The sequence below is a fragment of the Diospyros lotus genome, chromosome 4, assembly GCF_014633365.1.
Source record: "Diospyros lotus cultivar Yz01 chromosome 4, ASM1463336v1, whole genome shotgun sequence".
Taxonomy (NCBI): domain Eukaryota; kingdom Viridiplantae; phylum Streptophyta; class Magnoliopsida; order Ericales; family Ebenaceae; genus Diospyros; species Diospyros lotus.
Window position 1 is genome coordinate 44,943,890 of NC_068341.1, and position 25,549 is coordinate 44,969,438.

The 25,549-nt window shown below is 37.7% G+C and overlaps 1 protein-coding gene across 5 annotated transcripts in view; it reads right to left on the bottom strand.

The window, feature by feature from the left end:
• Positions 1-25,549, bottom strand: part of LOC127799138 (TOM1-like protein 5) — a 66,447-nt gene that overhangs the window by 22,917 nt on the left and 17,981 nt on the right. For 3 of the 5 annotated variants that reach the window (XM_052332887.1, XM_052332886.1, XM_052332890.1), the window contains 4 exons: positions 23,570-23,648; positions 20,404-20,502; positions 20,205-20,318; positions 17,356-17,513 (listed from right to left, as the gene is read on the bottom strand). In XM_052332887.1, coding sequence (XP_052188847.1) covers positions 17,356-17,513; positions 20,205-20,318; positions 20,404-20,502; positions 23,570-23,648 — 450 coding nt within the window. Of the gene's footprint in view, positions 1-17,355; positions 17,514-20,204; positions 20,319-20,403; positions 20,503-21,771; positions 21,870-23,569; positions 23,649-25,549 lie in introns of all 5 variants that reach the window. The other 2 variants (XM_052332888.1, XM_052332889.1) reach the window with 1 other exon arrangement.

The following is a 25,549-nucleotide window of genomic DNA, read 5'->3' on the forward strand; positions in this document are numbered from 1 at the left end:
ACATGAATTCCCCCTCTAATCCCAAATCCTCCTCCATCCGATCTGTGGCTTGAATGGAAAAAAATTAAGCCACTTGATTCATCTTGTGCTTGAGTATCTTCTACTGTCTTTTCCCTGTGATCATTTTACATATTCCTACCTCCTTGCTACCTGTTAAGGTCATTTTCCTGCCCTCCTCCTTGAATATTACCTCCATTTTATTGAAGTCGAAGCAGATTGGACTCACATGTTTCATCCAATCTACTCCTAGCACCACATCACACCCCCCTAATTTAAGTAGCTTGAGATCAGCCTCAAACTCTTCTCCTTGCATCTCCCAACAGAACCCCGCGCATGTTGATCGGCTCGTAACCTTATTGCCATTGGCCACCATCACCGTTAAAGATTGTGTTAACTAAGGAGCATGTCAACGTCCGAGCTGTACTTCATCCAAAAAACTGTGGGTGCTCCCACTATCAATTAGGATCATCAACTTACAATCCTCCACCTTTCATTCCACTTTGATTATTTTGCTATTAGTCAATCTCTTCAGGGCGTGCAGAGATATCTCACTATTGTCTTCATCTTCCTCTCCATGAGAATTAGGTGTGTCTTCCTCCTCTGCTGCTTCTCCTTCTTCCACTTCTAATAGCAATAGTTATTTCTTACACTAGTGGCTTGGGAAGTACTTATCCCTACATTGAAAACAGAGGCCAACTTGCCTCCTCTACTCGATCGTCTTCCCTCCTTAAATTGTAAGGGAGGGTAATGGTAAACTTCAAGCCCCTTGAGATCCTTTGCTTATCTCCTCGATATAACTCTTTCCCCCTGGTGTTAAAACACTTTGGTTTCCCCCATTGGCTATTGATCTTTGCCTTCTCATCAATGCCTCTACCATCATCTCATGCAGCCTTGCATTGTCCGCCACATGCTTAAGGGTCTTATGTTGTAGCACCTTCACCATCGGCATCAATTCTTCATTCAAGCCACTTATAAAGCTTGGAACGAAGTAGGCCCCTGTCATGTATGGGTTATGAATTAACATGCCTTCAGCTCATGCAATCTTAGCTGATATTCCAGCACCAATCCTTCTTGTCTAATCTTATTAAACTCCTCCACTATATCGGTCAGCCCTCGATCTCCAAACCTCTCGCATAATTCCTCTGCAAAATCATCCCACCTACAGTCGCCTCGCACCTTGGACCAACCTTGGTACCATGCATTGCCCTCATCATTGAGATAAGCCTCAACCACGACCACCTTCTATCTCTCTGTCACTCAATACCACTCAAACATCTGTTCACATTTTCTAATCCACCATCAAGGGCTCACACCATTGAACAATGGAATATCCAATCGCGGCATAGGAAAACCATGTTGAGTTTGCACTACCGGTGCTTCCTGTCTACGTCCCCACACATTCTCATCAGTCTCCGACTGATCTTCTCCTAATTCAAAAGTTCTGATAGCCCTCTGATTCACTCCCTACTCGAGAAGAATTGGATCCAATCACTCCCTAGGAGGGATTGGGAGAAATTCATACCTGATTTTGCTTAGCAAACATCACCATGAATCCCAAGAGTTGCTCTCTGATCTAAACTCCCAATTCTTCCCGAATATGAGTAACCGCCCCATCTAGTTTCCTGTCGACCGCCATGATGGCCTCGTGATTCCTGTTGGAGCCTAACTCCAATTGGTCCACCCAAGCTTGCAAATCAATCACTGTTGAACCAAACTATTGCAACTGAGTCTCTAAATTCTTCATTCTAGTTCCTTCAGCCATTGATGGTATTCGTGGAAAGCCCTCCGGCCAAGGACAAGCTTTGATACCAAATTGTTAGATCTTAAGGGATCTAGCAATTGATCAGGCAATTAATCTCCTCCAATAGGAAGGAAATCATAGAAATCTGAGAGAATTATCGAGAGAGAGAGAAAGAGAATTGGAGGGAGGAATACAGAATTGAATTTGATTGAACTTTCTCCAAATGCCTCCACTAGTTGGATCAGCGTCTTTTATGCTAATCCTCCTGTCACATGGGTATTTCTCACTCAAAAGCCTAATCGCCTAAGTACAACATGTTAAGGCTTCCCTAGGTACAACATACAACAACAGTCTATAACTACCTTTCATTCACCTATACAACACAGTTATAATTGGCAAGTACATGACACCGCTGTTTCTTCATCCAATTCCCATTTTTTGCTATTTGGTTCATCTTCCCTTCTCTTTTCTCCTTCTCCTTCTTGGTTTTATCTTATGGATGAAAGAGGAAACAACATCTCTTTGTTCAGCAAGTATTTCAAGCTCTCTTGAAGCACCTACTTTACTTACCTTTGCTAAGACCAGCACCAAATCCTCTCCATAGATAGCTGCCAAGATATCTCCAACAATATCATCTCCAATGATTTCCTTGGTGGTGCCTATAAGATCAACACAGTCTGTTGCCAAACATTGATATTTTTTTTCTTCCCCCCCCCCGGCTCTATTCTGTAGATCCTCAAATACTAGCTTTGCATTATTATCAGGTATTGGAGGAGTACCTATTTCTTCAAGAAAAAAAGACTTAAAATCATCAAAATACAAAGTTGATGTGATCGTATATGTTCTGACATTCACAGCATCTCTTACTTCCTTATTTTCAAAAGACATCTCCTCAATTGGTGTCACGTCGATTTTCCCATCAACTAACATTCTTTCCTTGGCATCCGGTATTACCTGGTCCAATTCAGCTAATTCAATAGCTTTTTGTAGATTGAAGGTATTAGGTAGGATTCAAGCTTCTACTGGAATTGGTTTTGCTGCAGTAGATCTTAAAAGAAGTTCCATTGGTAGGCTAAACTAAAATTTTTTTGACATCAAAATTACTAAGTCATCCAGCTTGTGGTTGAGGTTAGCGAGTGTTTCATGTTCTTCTTGGATTCCTTTTCTTGTTGCAATGCATGCTTCCTTGATTCGTTTTCTTGTTGCGGCGCATTCTTCCTCAATTCCTTCTCTTGTTCGGCACTTTCTACTCAATAGCAACTCGCCTCCACCTAAATCTGTCCTAAGCCTATTTCCAAATTGTCCAGCCTGGTTTCTAATTGTTTCATTTGATTTTCTTCTTCCATCTCCACTGCTTGCCTCGTTTAGATAGTCACCTAAGATCAGAAACAGGCTCTTGAATCAATCATTTCTGTCTCAGCTAGCTCGCCGGAAATTGCTTGGCTTTGCTTCAATTAACAACAGAGATATAAGTATCGCCTCACAAGTTAGCAACCAAAAATCGACTATGTTGAAGTAACTGTTACGATTGATTAACCTAAGATCGGCTAGAATTCTTGAAATTCGCCTCTTGATATCAGCTAGATCTACATAACTAGTATCCTCTGAATCAATCGAAATTACTGCCTCCTAGTATCACCTGCTAAAATAGCCTAAATCTACAAAAATTGTTTCTTGAAATTGATCGACTCAGACAACGCTTCCTAAAATTGATTGCCTCTATTGCAGGTTCTTGAAAATCGCCTGCAATCAACTCCCAAGGATAACCTTACTATGATACCAAATGTCACGCACCTAAGATCTGAGTTAGGGCTTTTTAGGTAGGAACCAAGAATTAGAGGGAGAATTAGACAGAAAGAAAGGTGAGAATAGAAGAGATCGAGAGGGAGAACAGAGAATTGAGAAGGAAATTAGGGAGAACCGAGAGAAAAGAGAGAATCTAAGAGAGGCAATCTGAATATCATTCCACAGTACATTCTCTAACTACTTTAAACTATTTATAGGTTGTTTTCTCTTTCAGTTAGTAGTTAACTAAAAGGTACAATATGAATCAACATCCTAAGGTACAATACAGCCAATGCATTATACTACAACTACTAGCACATTTACTACTATACCCTTGGAATCGTGACAAAGTGGGCCATATCACCCCCACCCACCTTATACCTCTCTTTCTCGGAAACAACTATTACCAACAATACCTTCTAGATTCTTGCTCCACTCACTTCCAGATGCACGAAAATCTAAGTTCAACACTACAATAGGAGTCACTTGGGGTTGCTCGACTAGTCAGTTGTGTAAGCAAGTGTTTTAAAAAGTGTGCTTTAAGCACAAACCGCAACACATTCAGAGTTTTGTGTGTGTGAAGGTCAACAACTTTAGCATAGTGAGAGGCCCCCGGTCCACTGGATGTACCAAAGACGATCCAAGGGATAGGGGTAGGAGAGTAAATTGGTTGGCTAGCATAACAGCCATGTGCCCCGAGGGGGTTGTAGAGTTGGAGGAGAATCCAAATTTAGTTAGAGGAGGAGGAGACGAAAATATAAATAGGAGAGAAAATTGTGGGAAAGGGTCTGATTTTTTATTTTGGACTCAGTTCTTAGAGAGTTAAGGGCCTCTCGAATGCCCTGTTTTCCTTGTAATCCTGATCCAATTGGTGGATTGAATCAAAGTGCAGTGAATTTTTTTTAGGTACCCATCATTTTGGTATCAGAGAACTTCGATCCTCATGGTGAACTTAACGGAGAGAGTGGGTGATTTGGAGTCGAAGATGGATGGCATGCAAAGGGGAGTCAAAGCCATGAGAGACTGGATGGCATGCAAAGGGGAGTCAAAGCCATGAGAGGAGATATACAGACGATGGAACGGAATGTGGCAGTGATAATCGAACAATTCGCCTTCATGCAAACGAAGTGGGACAAGCAGGAGTGAGAGAAATAGCAAGTCCAAGGAGAGCGAAGGACCTTCAAAATTCACCTTGGATTCCGAAGTAACCCCTAGAATTGGAGGCGGCAACGACTTGGAAGGAGGAATCGGGGGTGGGTGTCGGTCAGAAACACGAGGAAGGCAGCTAGAGATGCCTACATTCGAATGAGAGAACCCGAATGATTGGATATTCCGAGCAGAAAGGTACTTTGTGATAAATCAACTAACGGAATAGGAGAAGATAGACACGGTCGCACTATGTTTTGAAACCGCGACTTTGGCTTGGTTTCAATGGGAGTCACAGCTGTAGAAGAGAATGTAACATTGAGATAGTGTTAGCTTCTTGTTTACTATTCCATTTTATGTTCTTCCTTGTAGCTGTTATGTTATTATTTGTGTTAGGCGGTAATGCCTCATTGTCGGTTAAGTTGCATATATAAGCAACTCTTGTTTAGTTGTTGTTATTGATTTTATTCATTCAATAAGATTTCCAGTGCACGAGTATTCTTCTTCTCTCTGCCTCTCAGTCTCTTAAACCCTAGGCCTCATTCTTACATGGTATCAGAGCCAAACACGCTAATGGCGTCAATTCGTGAAAATCGATCCTCCTCTCCTTCTCCTACTAGATCTACCTCAAATCTATCATCGGTCTCTCAATTCGATTTTGCTGCAGTGTCTAAGGCTTTCAGTTTCATTCCACTGAAGCTTGATTCAAAGAATTATATCTTTTGGAAGGCTCAAATCTTAGCAACTATAAGAGCCTTTGATTTGGTTTCATTCTTGAACAACTCATCTCCTCCTTCAAAATATGTGCTCGACTCGAATGGAGTTAGTTCAACTGTGAATCAAGAAGTCAATCCAGAATACATGAGCTAGCTTCGATCTGATCAATTGTTGTTAAGCTGGCTCTTCTCCACAATTACCGAAGAAGTGTTAGCGCAGATGATTCACTGTGAATCATCTGTCAAGGTATGGCTTATCTTGAAAAATTGTATGCTAGACAAACTATAGCCAAGTCATTTCAGCTAAAGCAACAATTAAGATCTGTTAAAAAGGAGAATTTATCGATTAATGACTATGTTTTAAAGATCAAGACCATAAGTCATTCTCTTGCAACTATAGGAGAACCTTTAAGTGACAAGGAGTTGTTGCTTGCAATTCTTAATGGTCTAGATCGAGATTATGACACTGTTGTGAGTTTAATCACCTATCAAATGGATGATATAGATTTCAAGAAGGTTTAATACTTGTCACTCATGCATGAACAACACTTAGCTGCTAAGAATGTACCTTCATCTTCTCTACATTTTGATTCACTGTCCTCTCCTATGAATGTTAATATGGTTTCACATCAAAATAATGGAAATTCTGGTTATAATAGAGGAGGATATTCTCAAAGATGAGGAGGTCCTGGATTTAGAGGAGGTAGAGGCAGAGGTAGATCAAACAGAAAATTTTACTGTCAGTTGTGTGGGAAACCAGGACATTTAGTGGATAAATGCTATTATCGGTTTGATCGAAATTTTACTCGAATAACCAATCAAGGCACTGGTAGATCCTCTGGTGGTTATAATTCTAGAAATCAGTTAGATTCAAGTGCTTATATGGCTACCTTTAGTGATTCTACTAGAGTTTACTCTAGTGATAACGGTTCAATGCTAGGCTCACCATATAATAACACTCCTGAGCAATTTGCTACTCCACAACAACCATCTTTTTCTAATCCAGCCTGGTTTGTGAACTCCGGAACCACAAATCACATTACTTCGAACCTTAACAATTTGTCCCTGCATTCACCTTATCATGGTGGGGACAAAGTTACCATTGGCAATGGTAAACAGTTGCCTATTACTCATGTCGGTACAGGTATGTTAAATACCTCTTCCAATTCTTTTCTTTATATTCCTAATATTCTTCATGTTCCTAGTATACATAAAAATCTTCTAAGTGTTTCTCAACTTACTAGAGATCATAATGTGGTGGATGAATTTCATTCTGATGTCTGTTTGATTAAGGACAAAAGATCCGGGGAGGTTCTTCTACGAGGACACCTTAAGGATAGGCTATATCGACTAGTTCTAGCCTCTTGTTCTGCTGCAACAAGCACTCCAGTTCAATCCCTAGCGCCAATTTCTGTTAATTCTGCTAGTACTTTTTCCACTTCCTGTAATAATAGGAAAGTTTGTAACCGACAATCTTCATTTGTTCATGAATTGTTACATGATGTAAATTTGGCTCAAAATACTGGTATATGCCAGGATTGGCACAATAAATTGGGTCATCCCTCTTTGAATGTTCTTCGGACTGTGTTGAATAAAATTGAAATTTCTTGTTCATCTTCCAATTTAGTTTTCTTTGATTCCTGCAAGATGGCAAATTGCATCGATTGCCTTTTTTCTACACATGAGATTACTGTTGTTTGCCCCTTACAACTAGTATATTCTGATCTATGGGGACCAACTCCTATGTTGTCAATGCAAGGTTTTCGGTATTAGGCCATTTTTGTGGATGCTTACACTAGATACACTTGGTTATATCCTTTAAAACTAAATCCGATCTTCTATCAGTATTTGTTACCTTTCATAAGCTTGTTGAAACTCAATTTCAAACCAAAATTCAAGCCTTACAAACTAATAATAGGGGAGAATTTCGTGCCTACAGAGTAATGGCATTCAGCTTAGGTTTACGTGTCCTCACACTCATCAACAAAATGAGGTCACTGAGAAAAAACACCAGCATATAGCTGAAATGGGATTAACCTTATTGGCCCATGCAAAAATGCCTTTAACATTTTGGGTTGAAGCTTTTCTAACTGTTGTTCATGTGATTAATCTTCTTCCTTCCTCATCGATTAATTTTCAGACTCCATTTGAACTATAATATCAGAAGTCTCCCAATTATCATTTTCTCCAACTGTTTGGCTATGCTTGTCTCCCTTTCCTTCGGCCTTACAACAAGCACAAGTTTGAGTTTCATTCAACCAAGTGTATCTTTATTGGATATAGTAGATCTCAAGCTAGTTATAATGTTTACATCCATCTGGTCGTGTGTATACAACCCAACATGTACAATTTAATGTTCGGGATTTTCCTTACTCCACCATATTTTCTTCCTCTAATGTGCCTGTTGCATTACCTCATGGTTTCAAGCCTAGTGTTCCTTCTACTGAATTTCTTCGTTCTTTTGTTTCTTCATCTCCTTCTTGCAAGTGTCCCTTGGTAGCTCATTCCCCAAGTTCTTTTCTGAGATCCACAGACACTGTTCCTTCTTCTGCCACCACATTTCCTCCTACATCATCTGCCCCTCTTATCTCTAAGACTCCTAAACATAAACCTGTTCTAGTTCCTTCTGTTCACCCTATGCTCACTCAGCTTAAAGCCAAACAACTTGTTACTTCTCCTCATGCCTTAGTGAGCTCACTTGAACCTACATCAGTTAGAGAAGCTCTTTTAGACTCACGATGGGTTAAAGCCATAGAAGAAGAATATGTTTCCCTACAAAGGAATAATACTTGGGAATTGGTTCCCTATACTAATGATATGAATCTCATTGGGAATAAATGGGTTTTTCGGGTGAAGTTTAAGCCTGATGGGTCCATTTTAAAGTATAAAGCCAAATTAGTTGACAAAGGATTTCTTCAAAATCCAAGTGTGGACCATGCAGAAACCATTAATCCAGTGGTTAAAGCTCCTACCATTAGAGTTTTGTTTTCCATGGCAGAGTCTTTTGGTTGGGAAATTTAACAAGTGGATGTTAACAATGCATTTTTGAATGGTGATTTAGTTGAGACTGTGTATATAGCTCAACCAGAAGGGTTTATTAATTCTGCTACTCCTCATCATGTTTGTAAATTGAAAAAGTCTTTGTATGGATTGAAACAAGCTCCTCGTGCTTGGTATAATAAATTGAAGGAAGCTTTAATTCACTGGGGTTTTGTTAGATCAGTTTCTGATGCTTCTTTGTTTATCAAGCGAACAACTGAGTATGTGTTGTTTCTGTTAGTATATGTGGATGATATATTTCTAACCGGATCTAGTTCTACTGCACTTCAGGCCTGTATTCATGATCTTGATCAACAGTTTGCTTTAAAAACTCTAGGAGCTATTAATTACTTCCTCGGGTTTGAGGTGTATAGAAACAAGACTGGTCTTTATCTTACTCAAACTAAATACGTTGTGGATTTGTTGAAAAAAGCTGGGATGGAAGATTGTAAGCCTTTTGACACTCCTATGACTACTGGTCTTTCTTTAACCAATGAAGGAGAAGGATTTTTTAATCCAGCTATCTATAGAACAATTATAGGATCTTTACAATATTTAACCTATACAAGGACTAATATTGCCTTTGCTGTTAACAAGTTGAGTCAGTTTTTAGCACATCCTAAATGCCAACATTGGTCAGCTTGCAAGAGACTGCTTCGATATATAAAGGGAACTACTGATTTGGGCTTGTTTTTCTCCACTACACCTGGAAATCTAACCTTATCAGTATTTACTGAAACAGACCATGCTAACTACAAGGTCACCAGGAGGAGTACTAGTGGATTTTGTGTTTATTTTGGTAGCAATCTTATAGTTTGGGGTTCCAAAAAGCAGTCTGTGGTTGCTCAATCAGTAGGGGATGCTGAGTATAGGGTTGTTGCCTTGGGAGTGATGGAGTTACTATGGCTTAAGTCATTGTTTACAAAGCTGGGATATTCTATTATTTCAACTCATGTTGTATGGTGTGATAATTTGGCAGCCAAGAATATGGCTGAAAATCCAATTTTTCACTCTCGCACTAAACATGTTGGTGTTGGTGTTCATTTTGTTAGAGAAAAAGTTGAAAATGGTGAAGTGGAAATACGGTATGTCCCTACTTCAGAGTAAGTTGCTGATATTCTGACTAAGAGTCTACCTCGGGACAGGTTTCAACTCTTGTGTGGCAAACTACAGCTTACTTGGAGTCCTATATGTACTGGTAAACAAAGATATACTGCAAAGGAAGCATTTTCTAACAGCTTATGTGCAGAGACACTAGAGAAGCTTGATTTGAGGGGAAGTGTAGAAGAGAATGTAACATTGAAATAATGTTAGCTTGTCGTTTACTGTTCTGTTTTATGTTCTTTCTTATAGTTGTTATGTTATTATTTGTGTTAGGTGGTAATGCCTCATTGTCGGTTAAGCTACATATATAAGCAGCTCTTGTTTAGTTGTTGTTATTGATTTTATTCATTCAATAAAATTTCCAGTGCACGAGTATTCGTCTTCTCTCTACCTCTCAATCTCTTAAACCCTAGGTCTCATTCTTATAGCGGCGAAGGGGAATTCGGAGTTGGGAAGGCTTGAAGCAGGGAAATTCTAGGCAAGTTTCGCTCCACTCAAGAAGGGTCATTGGAGGAGCGTTTCTTGGCTCTCCGGCAAGAAGGAACTGTCAAAAAGTATAGGTTGATGTTTGAGACGTTAGCCACGTCCGTATCGAATGTTCCTGAGGCATTTTTGGAAGGCCAATTCCTAAACAGTCTCAAACCTGAAATAAGGGCTGAGATCAGGGTGTTGCAACCCCGAGGGCTTGATTGGATCATGACAGTGGCTCAAAATATCGAGGACAAGAATGCTTCAAAACTGCTTCAGGACAACAGGACCACCAAAGAGTGGGTACCCTCTTGCACCATCTGTCACCAACCGAACGTCCCCTGTATCAACGAAGAGTTCAGTTTCCTCCCAAAAGTCCGTGACCCCAACGGGACTCCAATTTCACGCCTCTGGAAGTGTCAAGAATTTCCCTTTTAAACAGCTTAGTGAGGCCAAATGGAAGGCTAAACGTGAAAAGGGCCTTTGTTTTCGCTGCGATAAGAAGTATTTGGTAAACCATAGGTGCAAAAACAAGGAACTCCAGGTTATGATAATCCATGACGAAGAAATAGGAGAGGTTGGGGGAGAGGAGGAAACATTGGAGGGAGTTGGTGAGTGGAGGGGAAGTGATCGAGCTATCCATGAACTCAATTGTGGGATTGACTACACCACAAATGATGAAGCTAAGAGGACACATAAAAGGGCAGCCAGTAGTGGTGCTTATTGACGGAGGAGCAACACATAATTTTATAGCAACCGAGCTAGTGCAGCAGTTAGGTTTACCAAGGGTGGAAACAACAAGATATGGGGTAATTATGGGAACGGGAATAGCAGTGCAAGGGGCTAGAATTTGCAAATGATTGAAACTTAATCTCCGAAATCTGCAAATTGTGGAGGATTTTTTACCTCTAGAATTGGGGAGCTCAGATGTAGTTTTGGGAATGAAGTGGCTATCAGCCGTTGGAAAAATGAATATGGATTGAAAGACCCTAACGATGAAATTTCAAATAGGAGGCATAGTTGTAACGTTGTAGGGGGATCCTAGTTTGAGCAAGACCTTGGTGTCCTTGAAGGCTATGGTGAAAGCCTTTAAGGAAAATGGGGAGGGAATGCTGTTGGAATTGGGAACCCTGGCAACCGAAATTAAAGATGATCAGAAGGAAGCTTCAGTGATACTAAGGGGGGTGTTGGCTGAGTTTGAGAGGGTTTTCTTTACTCCAGAGGGGCTACCACCTTGCAGGAGGAAAGATCATGCCATAAACTTGGTTTCAGGAACCACCCCAGTTAGTGTAAGACCGTACCACTACCCTTATTTACAAAAAAAAATGAAATTGAGAAGGTGGGAGAGATGTTGGCAGCTGGAATTGTTCAGCCTAGTTCCAGCCCATTTTCTAGTCCTTTGTGGGTGGCTCTTGTGTGGACTATAGGGTTTTCAACAAGGTCACTATTTCGGACAAATTTCTCATTTCGATGATAAAGGAGTTACTTGATGAGTTGCACGGTGCCATGGTCTTCTCCAAGCTCGATTTGAAATCTAGTTACCATCAAATTAGAGTCAAGTCTGAGGATGTTCCCAAAACCGCTTTCAGGACTCATGAAGGGCATTACGAGTTCCTAGTAATGCCATTCAGGTAGACAAATGCGTCAGCCACCTTCCAATCGTTGATGAATGATATTTTCAGACAATATTTGAGGCGTTTTGTGTTGGTATTTTTCGATGATATATTGGTGTATAGCAGGAATTTTGAACAGCACACACAACATTTACGTTGTGTCTGAAAGGTACTAACGGACAACCAGCTCTTTGCCAACAGGAAGAAGTGTGTGTTTGGGTAGTTGGAAATTGAATATTTAGGCCATATTATATCCCAGCAAGGGGTTTTAGCTGATCGAAATAAGGTAAAAGCTATGTTAGATTGGCCTACTCCTACAACGGTGAAGGAATTGAGAGGGTTTCTTGGCCTCATATGGTATTATAGACGTTTTGAGAGGGATTATGGCAAGTTGGCAAGGCCTCTAACGGAGAGAATAAGGAAGAACAATTTCTTTTGGGATGTGGCAGCCGAGCAGGCCTTCCAGCAACTTAAGGCTAAAATGGTATCTCTACCTATCTTAGCCTTGTTGGACTTTGGGAAGCCCTTCGTCGTTGAATCTGATGCCATGGGACAAGGTATGGGGGTTGTATTAATGCAAGAGCAAAGGCTTATTGCTTATTTCAGTCATGCTTTTAGTCAGTTGGAGAGGAAAAATCTGTTTATGAGAGGGAACTGATGGCCACAGTGTTTGATGTGCAAAAATAGAGACACTACTTGTTAGATAGAAAGTTTGTGGTTCAAACTGATCAAAGGAGTCTCAAATACTTGATGGAACAGCGGATGGTGAGTCCAAAATACTTGAAATGGATGGTGAAATTGATGGGGTTCCAATTTGAAATACAATATCGGCCAGGTTTGGAGAATAAAGTTGCTGATGGGCTGTCACGAATCTGCCACCTAGCAAAAATAACAGCCTTAACAGTGCCTAAGGTGGTTCAAATTGATCAGTTAGCCAATGAGGTAGAAGCAGATGAAATATTGCGAGGAATTATCAAAGATCTCCAAGCTGATCCTTCTTCACAACCTAGCTTCTAGCTAGTGAACAATCGTCTCCTTTGCAAGGGAAGGTTGTATTTACCAAAGGGATCCACTCTCATTCCATTGTTACTTCATGAGGGGCACGATGGAAGTGTAGGAGGACATTCAAGGCTCTTAAAAACTTACAAAAGGGTGGCGGCAAATGTCTATTGGCAAGGAATGAAAGAGGACATATATCGGTATGTAAGTGATTGCTCGGTTTTCTAACAAAATAAATATATGGCCTTAGCACCAGGGGGACTCTTGCAACCCCATCCTATCCCAAACCAAATTTGGGACAACATTGCTACGGACTTCATTGAAGGATTGCCAAAGTCCGGCAAGATGGACTCAATTTTGGTGGTGGTGGTGGACAGACTTAATAAGTACGGGCATTTCATTGGCCTTGAACACCTGTTTACAGCTAAGGAGGTGGCAGGAATTTTTTTTAAAGAAGTGGTGAGGCTTCATGGAATGCCAAGGTCCATTGTATCGGATAGAGACAAAATTTTCATTAGCAAATTTTGGAAGGAGATGTTCCGACTACAAGGCACAAACTCAATAGAAACACAGCCAAGAAGAGAATAAGATTCTTCTGCAATTTCAAGATCTTAGAAGCAGTGAGAGGGAGATTTGAGTGTGAAAAAGAGAGAGAGAGAGAGTAAGAGCGAGAGAGAGAGAGAATAGCCAAGAAGAGAATAAGATTCTTCTGCAATTTCATAACCTCACAAGCTAGGTCTAGAGAGTATTTAAGCCCTTAGCATGGGGTGCTGCCACAGTAGATCCCACCTCCAATAACTAACTCTTTTATCTTTTCCCCAAGGCCCCTTTACACGTAGACCTGCCCCTAAAATATCCTAACTTCTTACAGTTAGCATATTCCACAAGTACAATTGCATAAAGTAAAATAAAATAAAACAACATAGCATGAAAGGAAAGACCACTAAACAGATCCACCTAAGCTGATATCGCGCCATTGTTACCATGCGTGACAATTATCTCTTATAATATTAGCTCCTATAATTTCTCCTATTATCTAGGAGCTCTTCCTTAAATCTCTTGGGACTTCAATCTTCCTTATCCTTATCTTCAGCTACCTCCATGTGGCCGTGTCTCTTCCGTAAGCTATCTTTATCATAAGATAGCTTGTTATCTCATCATCTCGGATTTTCAACATTTATAAAAGTTTATAAGCATAAACTTTTGTTATGTTCGCTTCACTTCAGTTAAGTGAATGCTTCGCTTTGCCCTTTGTGCTTAAGCTACACATAATCCACACATAAGCCTTCTGCACTTAAGTGTGCTTAGTACTTTTGAAAACACTGTTGTGTGCATCTATCTATATATCTACTGTACATCTCCAGTTTCAATGATCCTCTTCCATCCTAATGTCATCTCTATTTCCTTGTACAAGTGTTTTGAAAACACTGGTGTGTGCATCTATCTATATATCTACTATACATCTCCTATTTCAATGATCCTCTTCCATCCTAATGTCATCTATATTTCTTTGTACAAGTGTCCAATGGAGCTACCAAGTATATGTTCCCTAATTCATTAGACAACACGTGCTATTTGTAATATCCTAGTATTTTGAGAATAATAATAATTAATTTTGTATTTAAAATATTTTTTGACATTAATTAGAAATTATAATTGAGAAAACTAATGGGTTTAGAGTTAGTGGGCTAACTTGAAAAATGAAATGTTAAGTAAATGGGCTTAAAGTTAGTAGGCTAAGTTGAAAAAAATAAATGTTAAGTAAATGAGCTTAGAATTAGTGGTCTAAGTTGAAAAAAAAAAAAAAAAGAATGAGTAAATGGGTTTAGAATTAGTGGGCTAAATTGAAAAAGAAAAAGGCTAAGTAAATGGGCTTATAGTTAGTGGGCTAAGTTGAGAAAAGAAAAAGGCTAAGTAAATGGGCTTAGAATTAGTAGGGTAAGAAAGTGGGCTTAAAATTTATGAACTAAATGAAAGAATAGTCTATTCAAAATAAGATTTAGTTGAAAATAATTAAAGTAAAAAAAATAATTTAAAGATAGTGGGTGAAATAATGGAGAAATGTGGAGACAAAGTAGAGTGTGGACAAATAATCAAAAATAATGGGTGAATTAATGGAAAAATGTGGGAGACAAAATATGGTGTGGACAAATAATCAAAGATAATGGGTGAATTAATGGAGAAATATGGGAGACAAAATATGATGTGGACAAATAATCAAAGATAATGGATGAATTAATGGAGAAATGTGGGAGACAAAGTAGAGTGTGGCCAAATAATCAAAGATAATGGGTGAATTAATGGAGAAATGTGGAAGATAAAGTAGAGTATGGACAAATAATTAAAGATTATGAGTGAGATTTAGTGAAAAATAATTAAAAAAATTATAAAATAATAAAAAATAGTGGATCACTATAATTATACTAAACTTAATTCAATCTCTATAAATAGAGAAAATTTGAAAGATTGGAGGACTTGAATTAGAAAGAGAAAGGTTGTAAGAAAGAAGGATTCGAGAGTAAGAGAGAGATTTGAAAAAGAGAAAAAGAATATAGAGAAAAATACCAAAAATTTCTAGAAAAATGCTATAGGTTAGGTTTAGAAGTTCGTGTGAAAATTTGTGGCAAAAGGCATTGTTGGATACGCAAACCGAGACTTCATCGCAATATAGAAGAATACCAAATCACTCCAGGGGGAAGGTAAGTTATTTTCAAAAATTTCTTTAAAAATTCTAGAAATATTAGAATGATATTTTAGAATTTTTGATAATGAAATTGGAAGAGAAATGCATGATTAGTATTTATTATGGATTTTTGAGGCAATAGATGCTTGAAAATCAAAGAGAAAATGAGAAATAAATAGAGCGTGGATTTTAAAAATTATGAGGAAATTTTTGGGGCGTAGGAATATTGTTTTAGGAATTATTGTGAAGAGAAATTGAGAAAATTTTATGAGAAAGTATTTATTTCATAATCTTGAGGAAATAATAGGAGGAAATTGGAGAAATTAGAGAAAAATTAGAAATCTAATTTTCTTAAGTAATTATGGTGCCAGGATACGTCAAGGTTCATAATTGAGTACAATTAAAAATCCGACGCAAATTTTGAGGCAAAATTACGTTAGGAGCAAAATTGTCTTTTTACAAGGTAAGTGGTACTTTCCAACTAGACTAAGTGTTATGATCTTATCATGTTGTCATGCCTTGTTATGAGTATGTCATGTAGATTGTATTTACATGTTTTGATTTATGAAATATGCATATGAGTATGATGAGATTCACGGTCATACGATGCATTGGTTTGGGATTAGGTATTGGCACCGTTATTTTGCCAAGGGTACACCCATACACCCCTGTCTGGCAGAGAGACTAGAAAAATGGCGGGTAATCTTAAGGTGCAGTCGACCCAAATATGAGAGAGATGATGTTATGTGCATTACATACATACACGAGCATTAAATGTTTTATTTCCCTTACTTAGATGATTCATCATCTAACGTGGGCTTTGCCCCTAGAATATTCAAACATTCCAGATGAAAATTGTAGCAGAAACGAAGATAAATGAGACATGAAATGGCACTTAGCAAAGTGCATGATGAGTTGTATGATCAATTGAATGTATGTTATGTAGCTCATGTATTTAAGTTCTGCTACTTCGAATTCTGAATGTTTTGAGGAATGATGATGTAGAACCCTATTTAGGGTTAATGTTAGTTGAGAACTTATGTTATGTATTAAGTCATGTTGAGAAATTTATGTTCCCGTGATGTAAGCACTGATTTATGATTAATGTTATGATATTAGGTTCGATTCTAACTTCCGCATTTGATATTTATGATGATTCTCCTTGGAGATAAATGAATGGAATTTTTGGGATATATTTAAGGAGTGATATGGTTTAGTCTTAGTTTTAGTAGTATTAAAAAAAAAAAAATTATCCTAGAATTATCCTGAATTATAACGCGCTCGGAAAACGGAGCGTTACACTATTAACTGCCACCAATCCCTCCCTCCATATCGCACATTTTCCTTCTCAGTCATCCTCTTCCTCCTTATTTTATTTCTCGCTCCATGACCATGTAAAGAAATTGGCTAGCTCCAATTTTTTCTCTTCATATTTTCCTCTAAAAATAATAATAACATAATTGCAAGATTTCAACCACCCCCCCGAACCCAAATAACCAATATAGTTTAATCTAAAAACTGTTTGTTTTATAAAAAATTCATGTATAAACTGTAGCCCACTATTCCAAAGGATGCAACTTTTAGATCAGGGACTTAATGAAAACCATTCTCTGAAGAGACTTACCATTAAATATCAGTCAATCATATGAAACAAATACTATCTAAAGTTGTTTTTGACGTTTATCATAATTAGAACTAAATTCTAATTACAAGTGGCAATAAAATGCATGTATACATAACCAATCACTTTAATTAATTTTTTATTTCTTTTTAGTTATAAGGCTCATATTTCATTCAATTCCAATCAGTATCTCACCGAATTTTAGTATTAAATGGACCAGTTTAACTATTTATATCACATAGAATGAGTTAATTTCATCAAATAATTAAAGTAGTCTGCCATGGAAGCAACCTTCAACAATTATTTGCACAACTTAACCCATCTAATCCATGAAATGGAGAGAAACAGGAGCTTAATAAACATCTAATTTTCTATGACATATTGTTTGCAACAAGGACATCATACTCATCTCTGATGTAGGCACAAGGATGGACTCATACCTAGATTCAGGAACATTCTGAGGTTCTGCCTTCGCTGGAGGTCTCTGTTGTCTAGGAGGTGCAACTTCCTTATCAATGGAACCATTCACATTCACATTTGAAGTCGGAAAATTTGGAGGAGTAACATGAGGCCTTCGAGGAAACTGTACTCCTGAAGTCTGAAATCATATATTAGTATAGCATCTGAAGTAGTACAGTTAAAAAAAGCTTAAAATAAAACAAACCATTTCAGTTACCGTCAAAACTACATCAAATGAACATTCCACAATGACCATAAATAAAAACTCAATCAGATAGCATGACTCGTGGATGACCCCTGTAGGTCATGCATATTGTTAAGAAAATTACAGAAATAGACCCAGACCAATAGAACTTGATATTGCATATAGAAACATAAAAGAAAAAGAAGAAACTCTTATTAGGCCTTTGGCTGCCCTTTTAATTCTGTATCTCTAACCAAGACACATAATATCCTCAAACCTGCCACATCATACAATTAGGTTTCCCCAGTATCTCCTAATCTTGAAAGACTGTGTTTTGGTCCTCCATCACAACTTTCTGTTGCTAACCTGAAATCACTGCTGTCTCAAGTTTGATTTCTCACAACCTGGTAGGTTACCGTTCTGCACATTAATCTGGTTTCCCATTAAATATTTAAGTTCCACCCTAATACAAAGTTTTATCCCACACCAAGGTCTATTACATATTTTTTCATTGCCTTTTGAATCCACCACCTTTTCAAACAAGTAATTAGAAGAACGGGTAGAGGAAGACCCAAAAAAACTTGGTGGGATAGAGTGGGAAACATTTAGGTTTGACATTAAGCATATGGGCCTTCCAGAAGATGTGACCTGGATTGGTTTTGTTGTTCTAAAACTGATGACCCTACCACTGCTTACGGAATTGCAAAAGAAACTGATCAGGAAACTGGTTGACAAAATGGTACGGCATATGAAAGCGAAAAAGGATAAGCTAAGCCATGAGTATTTGGATTCATAAGCAGTAACTATGTCAACTTTCACTGGAACTTTGCTGAATCATTTGCATCCCTAAGAAAAATAAACAGAACTTTACTGAAAGACCAAAACCATTGTTTCCACCAAAACATGCTGAAACACACCAAAACTCACCAGAACACTACAAAATATTTCAAAATGACTTGTTTGACAATATGAAGAATATCTAACTGCAGCCATTTTTTTCCTTTACCGTTATATCTGAACAGAAAACAAAACCTTAGGACCTACAGGGAAATTTGAGAAAATGCTAAGCACATAAGCAAATTGAACATCACTTAATACTGATTCTCTGTTACATGTAGGCATTTCTTTTCATTCAAATATTGTCATTGCAACTTTCCTTTTTCTTCATCTTACTACACCATGATTTAGCCTTTTGTGAATCCCATCAGTGAATCCCATTGTTGAACCATATTCCCAATGTTAAAGAAAAGAAAATTATCCATATTTTCAATAAGAACCCCTCACACATTAGGGATATCAAAGCATTTGTTTACAATTTTTGTCACTGTCTCTATTACCCTAGAAAATTTGTTTGGTTGGAACCTATGAAGCACGGACACAGACACAAGACACAACATGATCAGTATAAGCTAACTAATAAAATAATTTTTATATTTTTAAAGCATAATAAAGTATCAAAAGATTTAAAACTATATTCTAAACTCAAAAATATGCATTTAAAATTCATAGGCCAAAATTCCAAATGAATAACTCGAATCTAATTAGAAATCAACTCAATGTCCAGTTGTCTGCGTCCCTCACAACCCAGTCAATGTTCAAAGAGCTAGAGAATAAAAGCGTGAAAGGTATGAAAATTAAAGAGTCATGCAAGCAAAACATGGAAAAACAAAAGAATCAGGCAATTACCAAGTTGTAAAACTGAAGAGTAAAAAGAAACCTTACTGTTTAGTCTTCAAAGTTTCAGAATAGGGGCAAGCGTTCCTGCAAGTGTCCTCATAGGGGACACACAAGTCCTACAAGAGCCCCCTCCTATATCCTTCTAAAAAAAAAATTAACTAATTATCTAACAAGCGACGTGGGCCTGTTCAATACACATCAGAGACCTATTTGAAAGTATATGATACACGTCTAACACACCAAAGACATTGGTAAGACAACCCCTAGGAAGTGTCCATGCTTTATAGGTTGGAACCTTGTGTATATTTGAAAATATATATACTTATGGTATATGACTAATTGATTTTATATAATTTTAATGAGTTGAATTTATTTCCAGACTATTTAAAAATTTAACACATATATATTTCAATTTTATTTTGGAGGAATTCTCATTTTCTTTTCTTTTTTTTCTTTTTTTGCTGTTTCCTTTATAGTTTCTGAGCTACCTAAACAGCACACCAGAATGAAACTTGGATCCTTACCATTTTTTTCCAAGAAAATTTTGAACGTTAATTCTAAGACGTCGTTGATACTATCAATTCAATTATTTTATTGTGACACAGTTTAAAACTATCAGAATAATTAGAGAAATACTGGTACACAACCCATCTCCATATTTTTTCTAATGTACCAAAGTCATTACTGTTTCTTATATTTTAATCTTGCCAACTTAGATCCTCATAAGGGAACAACAATGTTTTATGTGAATCATAGGGAGAAGTGTTCCAGAATAGGATCATATCCTTCAAAGAAGGTTTGTGTAACTTCCAATAAATCCTGCTGTTTTCAGTAACAACTCTTTTATTAAAGCCATCCAAAATAGTGAAAGATCACAGAGTATTTCACAATAATTCAAGGAAATGCATAATTTATTACTATCAAATATTCAGAAGAAAACTTTTAAAGCAACAGGCTTTTTATACCTACCACTAGGTCATAATATGCGTTATAATATTGTGGGAACTTTCCGGACACTCCACCAAGAGAAGTCTGTGTGGCATCAAGAAGAAGAAATATCTTCTCTCTTACAGGTGAATCTGACTGTAAAATAGAGATCAGTAAAACTAGTTATAGAAGGAATAAAATTAGCAGGCAGGTACAAAATATCAATAAAAAAATGCCATACCTTCTTCTTTACTATTTTCACAAGTATAGGGAGGAGACCTAAATCAATCACATGCCTATGGACATGGTCTCCTATATTATTCATCAACATCTCCAACAGCTGCAAGATCAAGTTATTACTCACTGTCATAGACAAGCAGCAGAAACATGATGGAAAAAGACATCTGCCTCATAACATTTATTCTCTTCTTTCTTTTTTAGTATTCCGTTTGTGATATGCTGTTGGCAAGCCTAGGTAGCAATGATAATGTTGCTTCCTTGTGATTAGAAGGTCATGGGTTTGAGTTTTGGAAATAACCTCTATGAAAAGTAATCAGGCTGACTGGCTGAGTGCAAAATGCCCCTCCCTCAACCCTTGCAATCGAAGAGCCTTAAGCACTGGGGATGCCCTTTAATTTCTTTGGGATATGGTATTTAAATTAATTTGGTAGGAAAATACTTTTGTACTTTATGCTATAAGAATTAGAGAAAAAAAAAAAGTAACCTTCTCTTTTCTCATTATTTCTTCTTTTCTCATTATTTCTTCTTTTCCCATTTTTCCTTTCTTATCTTTATTTCCCTTTGCTGAAAATCTAACCAAACTGTGGATGTGGATTAAGTAATCCCCTCAAGATTTCTACTGTTGAAGATATTCCTCCTATTCCCATCCCGTCCCAAGCCCAAAAAAGTGAGGGTTGTGTTAGGTAGAGGACTGCCAGCACACAAATAGTCAGATCTTATATTATGAATTCTGTTACCCTTAAACATGACATAGGATACAATGGTCTTACAATAGATGCGGCCATGGATAAACATGGCTGGGGTGCTAGAATTAATGTAGTTGACCCCAGTTACCTTGGATTAGGCTTGTACTTTATTTTTTTGGTCATCACTATCATTGTTGTTCCTGAATATTCAACCAGTTACCCTCCCCCTCTCAACAAAAAGGGTCTACAAAAATATTCCAATATGATTGACTCCTTAATATAACTTCCAACAACATAACAAGCCTTAAAACTAATTGGTGGCATTGGCCTTAATAGAGTTTCCACATACACAGATTTGTTTTCAAGTTCTGTTGATAAGACTTCCCTATTTCAAGTTCTGTTAATTTGCTTTAGAACAATTTAAAGCATGGAACTGAGCTTTTTGGCTTGGAAGGTCCAACTAGGGATTTTCTAGGAGTTTTTTAAAACTTTCTACAAAAACGTTTCCCAAACTAAAACTCTCTACCATCAGCACCACCCCCATCAAAAGAATAAGAAAAGAGCCACTGGCCGAGTCTGCAGTTTCCAAAGAAAACCATTTGGAAACCGCTGACTGGCCCAGCAGTTTCAAAATTGGGAACATCAATGGAAACTGCAATTCCCATTTTCTTGGAACCACTAACCCAGCAAGTGGTTCGTGTTTGGAAGTGCTGCCTCAGCCATTGATTCTCTCCTCTGTCCTTCCCCTGACCCCCCATGTGATGTTTCTGTGCGATGCAGCCTGTGACATGACAACAGAGTTTTATATTAGGAAAAAGTTCGGTTAGGGCCTCGGTTTGGAAATTTGTTTTGCATAAAGTCTTGATTCTGTGTGGGGAAAAAAAATACTTTCCTAGTCCATAAAAGTGAGTTATCACAACATTTTCATCTTTCAGGGCCTTTTTGTTGTCGGTTTTGCTAAACCTAACCTCTCGAGTAATCCACAATCTTGTGAAAATTTCAATGGTTTTTTTTAACTAAGACAGTGTTTTGTTTGTCATATATACTATTGCTTTCAGAAAAATGGCAATAGGAAATAAGGATCAACTCGAATTAAGGAGAGCGTATCCATTTCTTTTGCATAGAGATAGCAAATCTCTTCAAATAATTGCAGTTAAGTTGGATATCGCCAATTACTGTTTTGGTCAAATTCATAAAAGTTGGTTATCACTACTTGTCCCCAGACTGGTCCTATAGAGGAGCTTTTCAGGATTCAAGGCGGACCACCACTATTCATACCTTCTATCCAACCCTCAAACTTGAAATGAGTAAGTTTTATTGAGATTAATGCCAGCTTCTCATTCATATCCATGAACCTGTTACTGTAACTTGTTCAAGAAACTCCATCTGACCAAAGTGAAAGGTGATGACAAAAACAGCCTCTTATAAGTGAATTTTTCTTAGTGTTTGAAAACATTCCAACTTAATGACGCCATTGACCAATTGCTTGCCTATGATTACTACAAGATGAGGAAAGCAGAAGAGGAAGTATGACCATTCTTTCTCCCTCTCTTTTATTATTTGCTCCTTTTCAATAACAAGGGAGAAAAAATAGCAAGGAAGGCTTCAACATTTCTGGAATTCAGATTAAAATTCAAATTAACTTGGAACCAATAACAGTGGAATAGGGGCAGAGCATAAAATTGGGTATACAGCAAGAGTATTATAAAAAATAATTAAATAAAGAATATGCTCTAAATTGAAATATAGTTTTGAAATCATTGCATCACTCAATCATTTAATCTTGCTCCATCAGTTATAGGGAAAGCATTCATAGTTGGACTTAAACGAGTAACTTATATTTTTCTATCCCAACTATTCTTCGTTTCAAGTAAAAAATAGAAGAGTTGACCAAATAAAAGAATGCATAGCAAGTTCATGGCAAGCATAAAGATGGTTATTTTGAATGCATCACTTGCAGCCAAAATTGAAACAATGTTTATAAGGCATTAAAACAAGATGAGTAGTAGTCCCCCAGAAGGGAGGGCCAGAAGACATTTCTTTTATAGAACATTCTGCCAGCACATTATACTCATTGCTCGGACCGGGTGTTGCTCCAGCTTAGGTACAGTTATTACTTCTTCGGGTAGCTTTAGGAATTTCCTCCTAATGTGAGTTCAACTCGTTGCCAGTTTCTCTAGTTTAGACAAGATAATGGGACTCATACCCCCTCTGTGCTTTCAAATGCATGCGTAAGCCTATGAGTATATTTTTAGATAAATTACCAAAAACTTAAAATTCCAAAATGAAAAAAGAAAGAAAAAGAAATATATGCATCATATGGGCCTAGAATTGGTATATACAAAAATAGCCAAACAAAGGAATCACATAGGTCTCTGCTGTACATTTACTCCACGTTAAGCTAGGTCAAGGCAATAAAAGGTCATGTCCTTTCTCTTAAACACTGAAATACGGAAGTTGATCAAAAAACTTGTTACTTACCATAACTGTATATAACTGAGTACTTGAGTGTTTACTACCCAATCGCTTTTTAATAGCCTTGATAATATCCCTAGCTTGCCTGTATAATTAGACAAGGAAAACCATCATAAAGGAATGATGAGATAATAAATTAAACAGATGCAATTTAAACAAAGCAAGCACCCATGAGAAAGAGAGAGAGAGATAAATTATAACGGATGAGATTCTATGATTTCAAGCAACCCAAGGTTGTCAGCAGTGAAAGACGCCCTTAAGGTGCTATGAACCTTATATTGCCCTAGGTGCTAGGCACTAAAAAAAATCTAAAGCAATTCAATTGAAAACTTGATGCTAAGAAAAATTTTAGAAGAGATGTTCTACCATATAAAACAACCTAGTCTTCGTTGATTTAGCACAAAGTTTAATTAATAAATCCAAGGATACATAGATCAATATAATCCCAAATACATGGAAAGAAAAGAATTAGCCTACATTTGATTGCTGTCGATTGATCTGTTCTTGATATTATAGAAATGACATGGTTCACAGGCCAACCTCTTTCAGCAAGAGAAACCTCAGGAACCCTACTGGCATTTTCAGCACTTGGTGGTTCTTGAACTCCAAATCATCTAGGTAAGGTTGATAGCATAGTTGTGGATGGTGAATTTGTTGGCTACTTTTAGGTTCTAAAGACCCATCTTCAACAATAAGTGATTGTTTATTTATTATTTTAATTATTTTTGCTTGGTGAGACACATGAGAACAACGAGCCCACCCTAGGATAAGAAAAGACTAAGAGAGCCAGATTGGGGACACTGAGATGAACTCAAGCCAAACTATTTAAGGAGCATGTTGAAGAACCTAACCACCAAGCCCGGCGAAAAAGGCACAAGCCAGAACAAATCAGAAACCTAATGACCCAACAACCAAAATTAGCTGTCAATCAAGACGCATGGATACAAAACCAAATAGACAACCAAGATCTAGGTGTCACAACCCAAAAATATAATAGTAATTATATATTATATGTAATTCTTTTTTGTTGTACATTCCTGTTGTAGCTGTACCTTTCAGTTGTACTATAACTGAAAGATAGAACAGCCTATAAATAGGCTAAACCAGTTAGAGAGTTGATATTGTTGAATGATCATAGAAATCTGTCTCTCAACTTCTCTAATCTCTCTCCCAATTCTCTTTGTGCTCTTTCTCTCACGGTTCTTTCTGCTCTAATTCTCCCTTCTTTTCTGTTCTATCTCCCCCGATTTCTTCCAAATTCCATTCTAAACCCTAGGTCAAATCTAGGTTCATGACAATTGGTATCAAAGCCGGTTGATTCTCAGCTGTGAATTTCAGCAATCCTTAGCAAGATTCTTAGCAATTGAATTTAGGTTTTGAAGGAAACACGCAACAAGGCAATTCTCGACTGTGAGTCGGGTGATCTTCAGGCAGTTTCAATGACAGAATTTAGGCAAATTCAGTCATCTCTAATCTCAGTGCCGATCAATTTAGGGGGCGGTATCGCATCAAATCATATCACAGGAAACGGTTTCAGATCAGATCGATTTCCTTGAGGCAGTGATTGAGGCAGATTCAGGTTGCTAAATTCAGATTTTGAGACAAAGCAGAGCAAGATCTAGGAGAGCATTGGAAGGTGGTATCAACAAGCTGCAATAGAACTGATCGTATCCTCAAGAGACTGCAACAGAGCCAACCGAGTATTGATCCAGGTGAGCAGAGACAAATTCAGGTTTGTTAAATCCAGATCTAGGTGAGGACTAGAATCAGTTTCAGAGGCAGTTCTTGGATCCTTTTCTTAGGTAAATCCAGATCGTATCCTTCCTTTGCTTTTTCCCTTGGATCCTTTTCTTCCCTTGCTTTCTTCCTTACTTTTAGCTTTACGTGGTCCTTCCTTCTTCCCTTTATATAGTCCTTCAACCCCAAATCTCCAAGATCTCACTTAGTTCTTAAGTTAGCCATTTTCTCTACCCTAGTAATTATGAC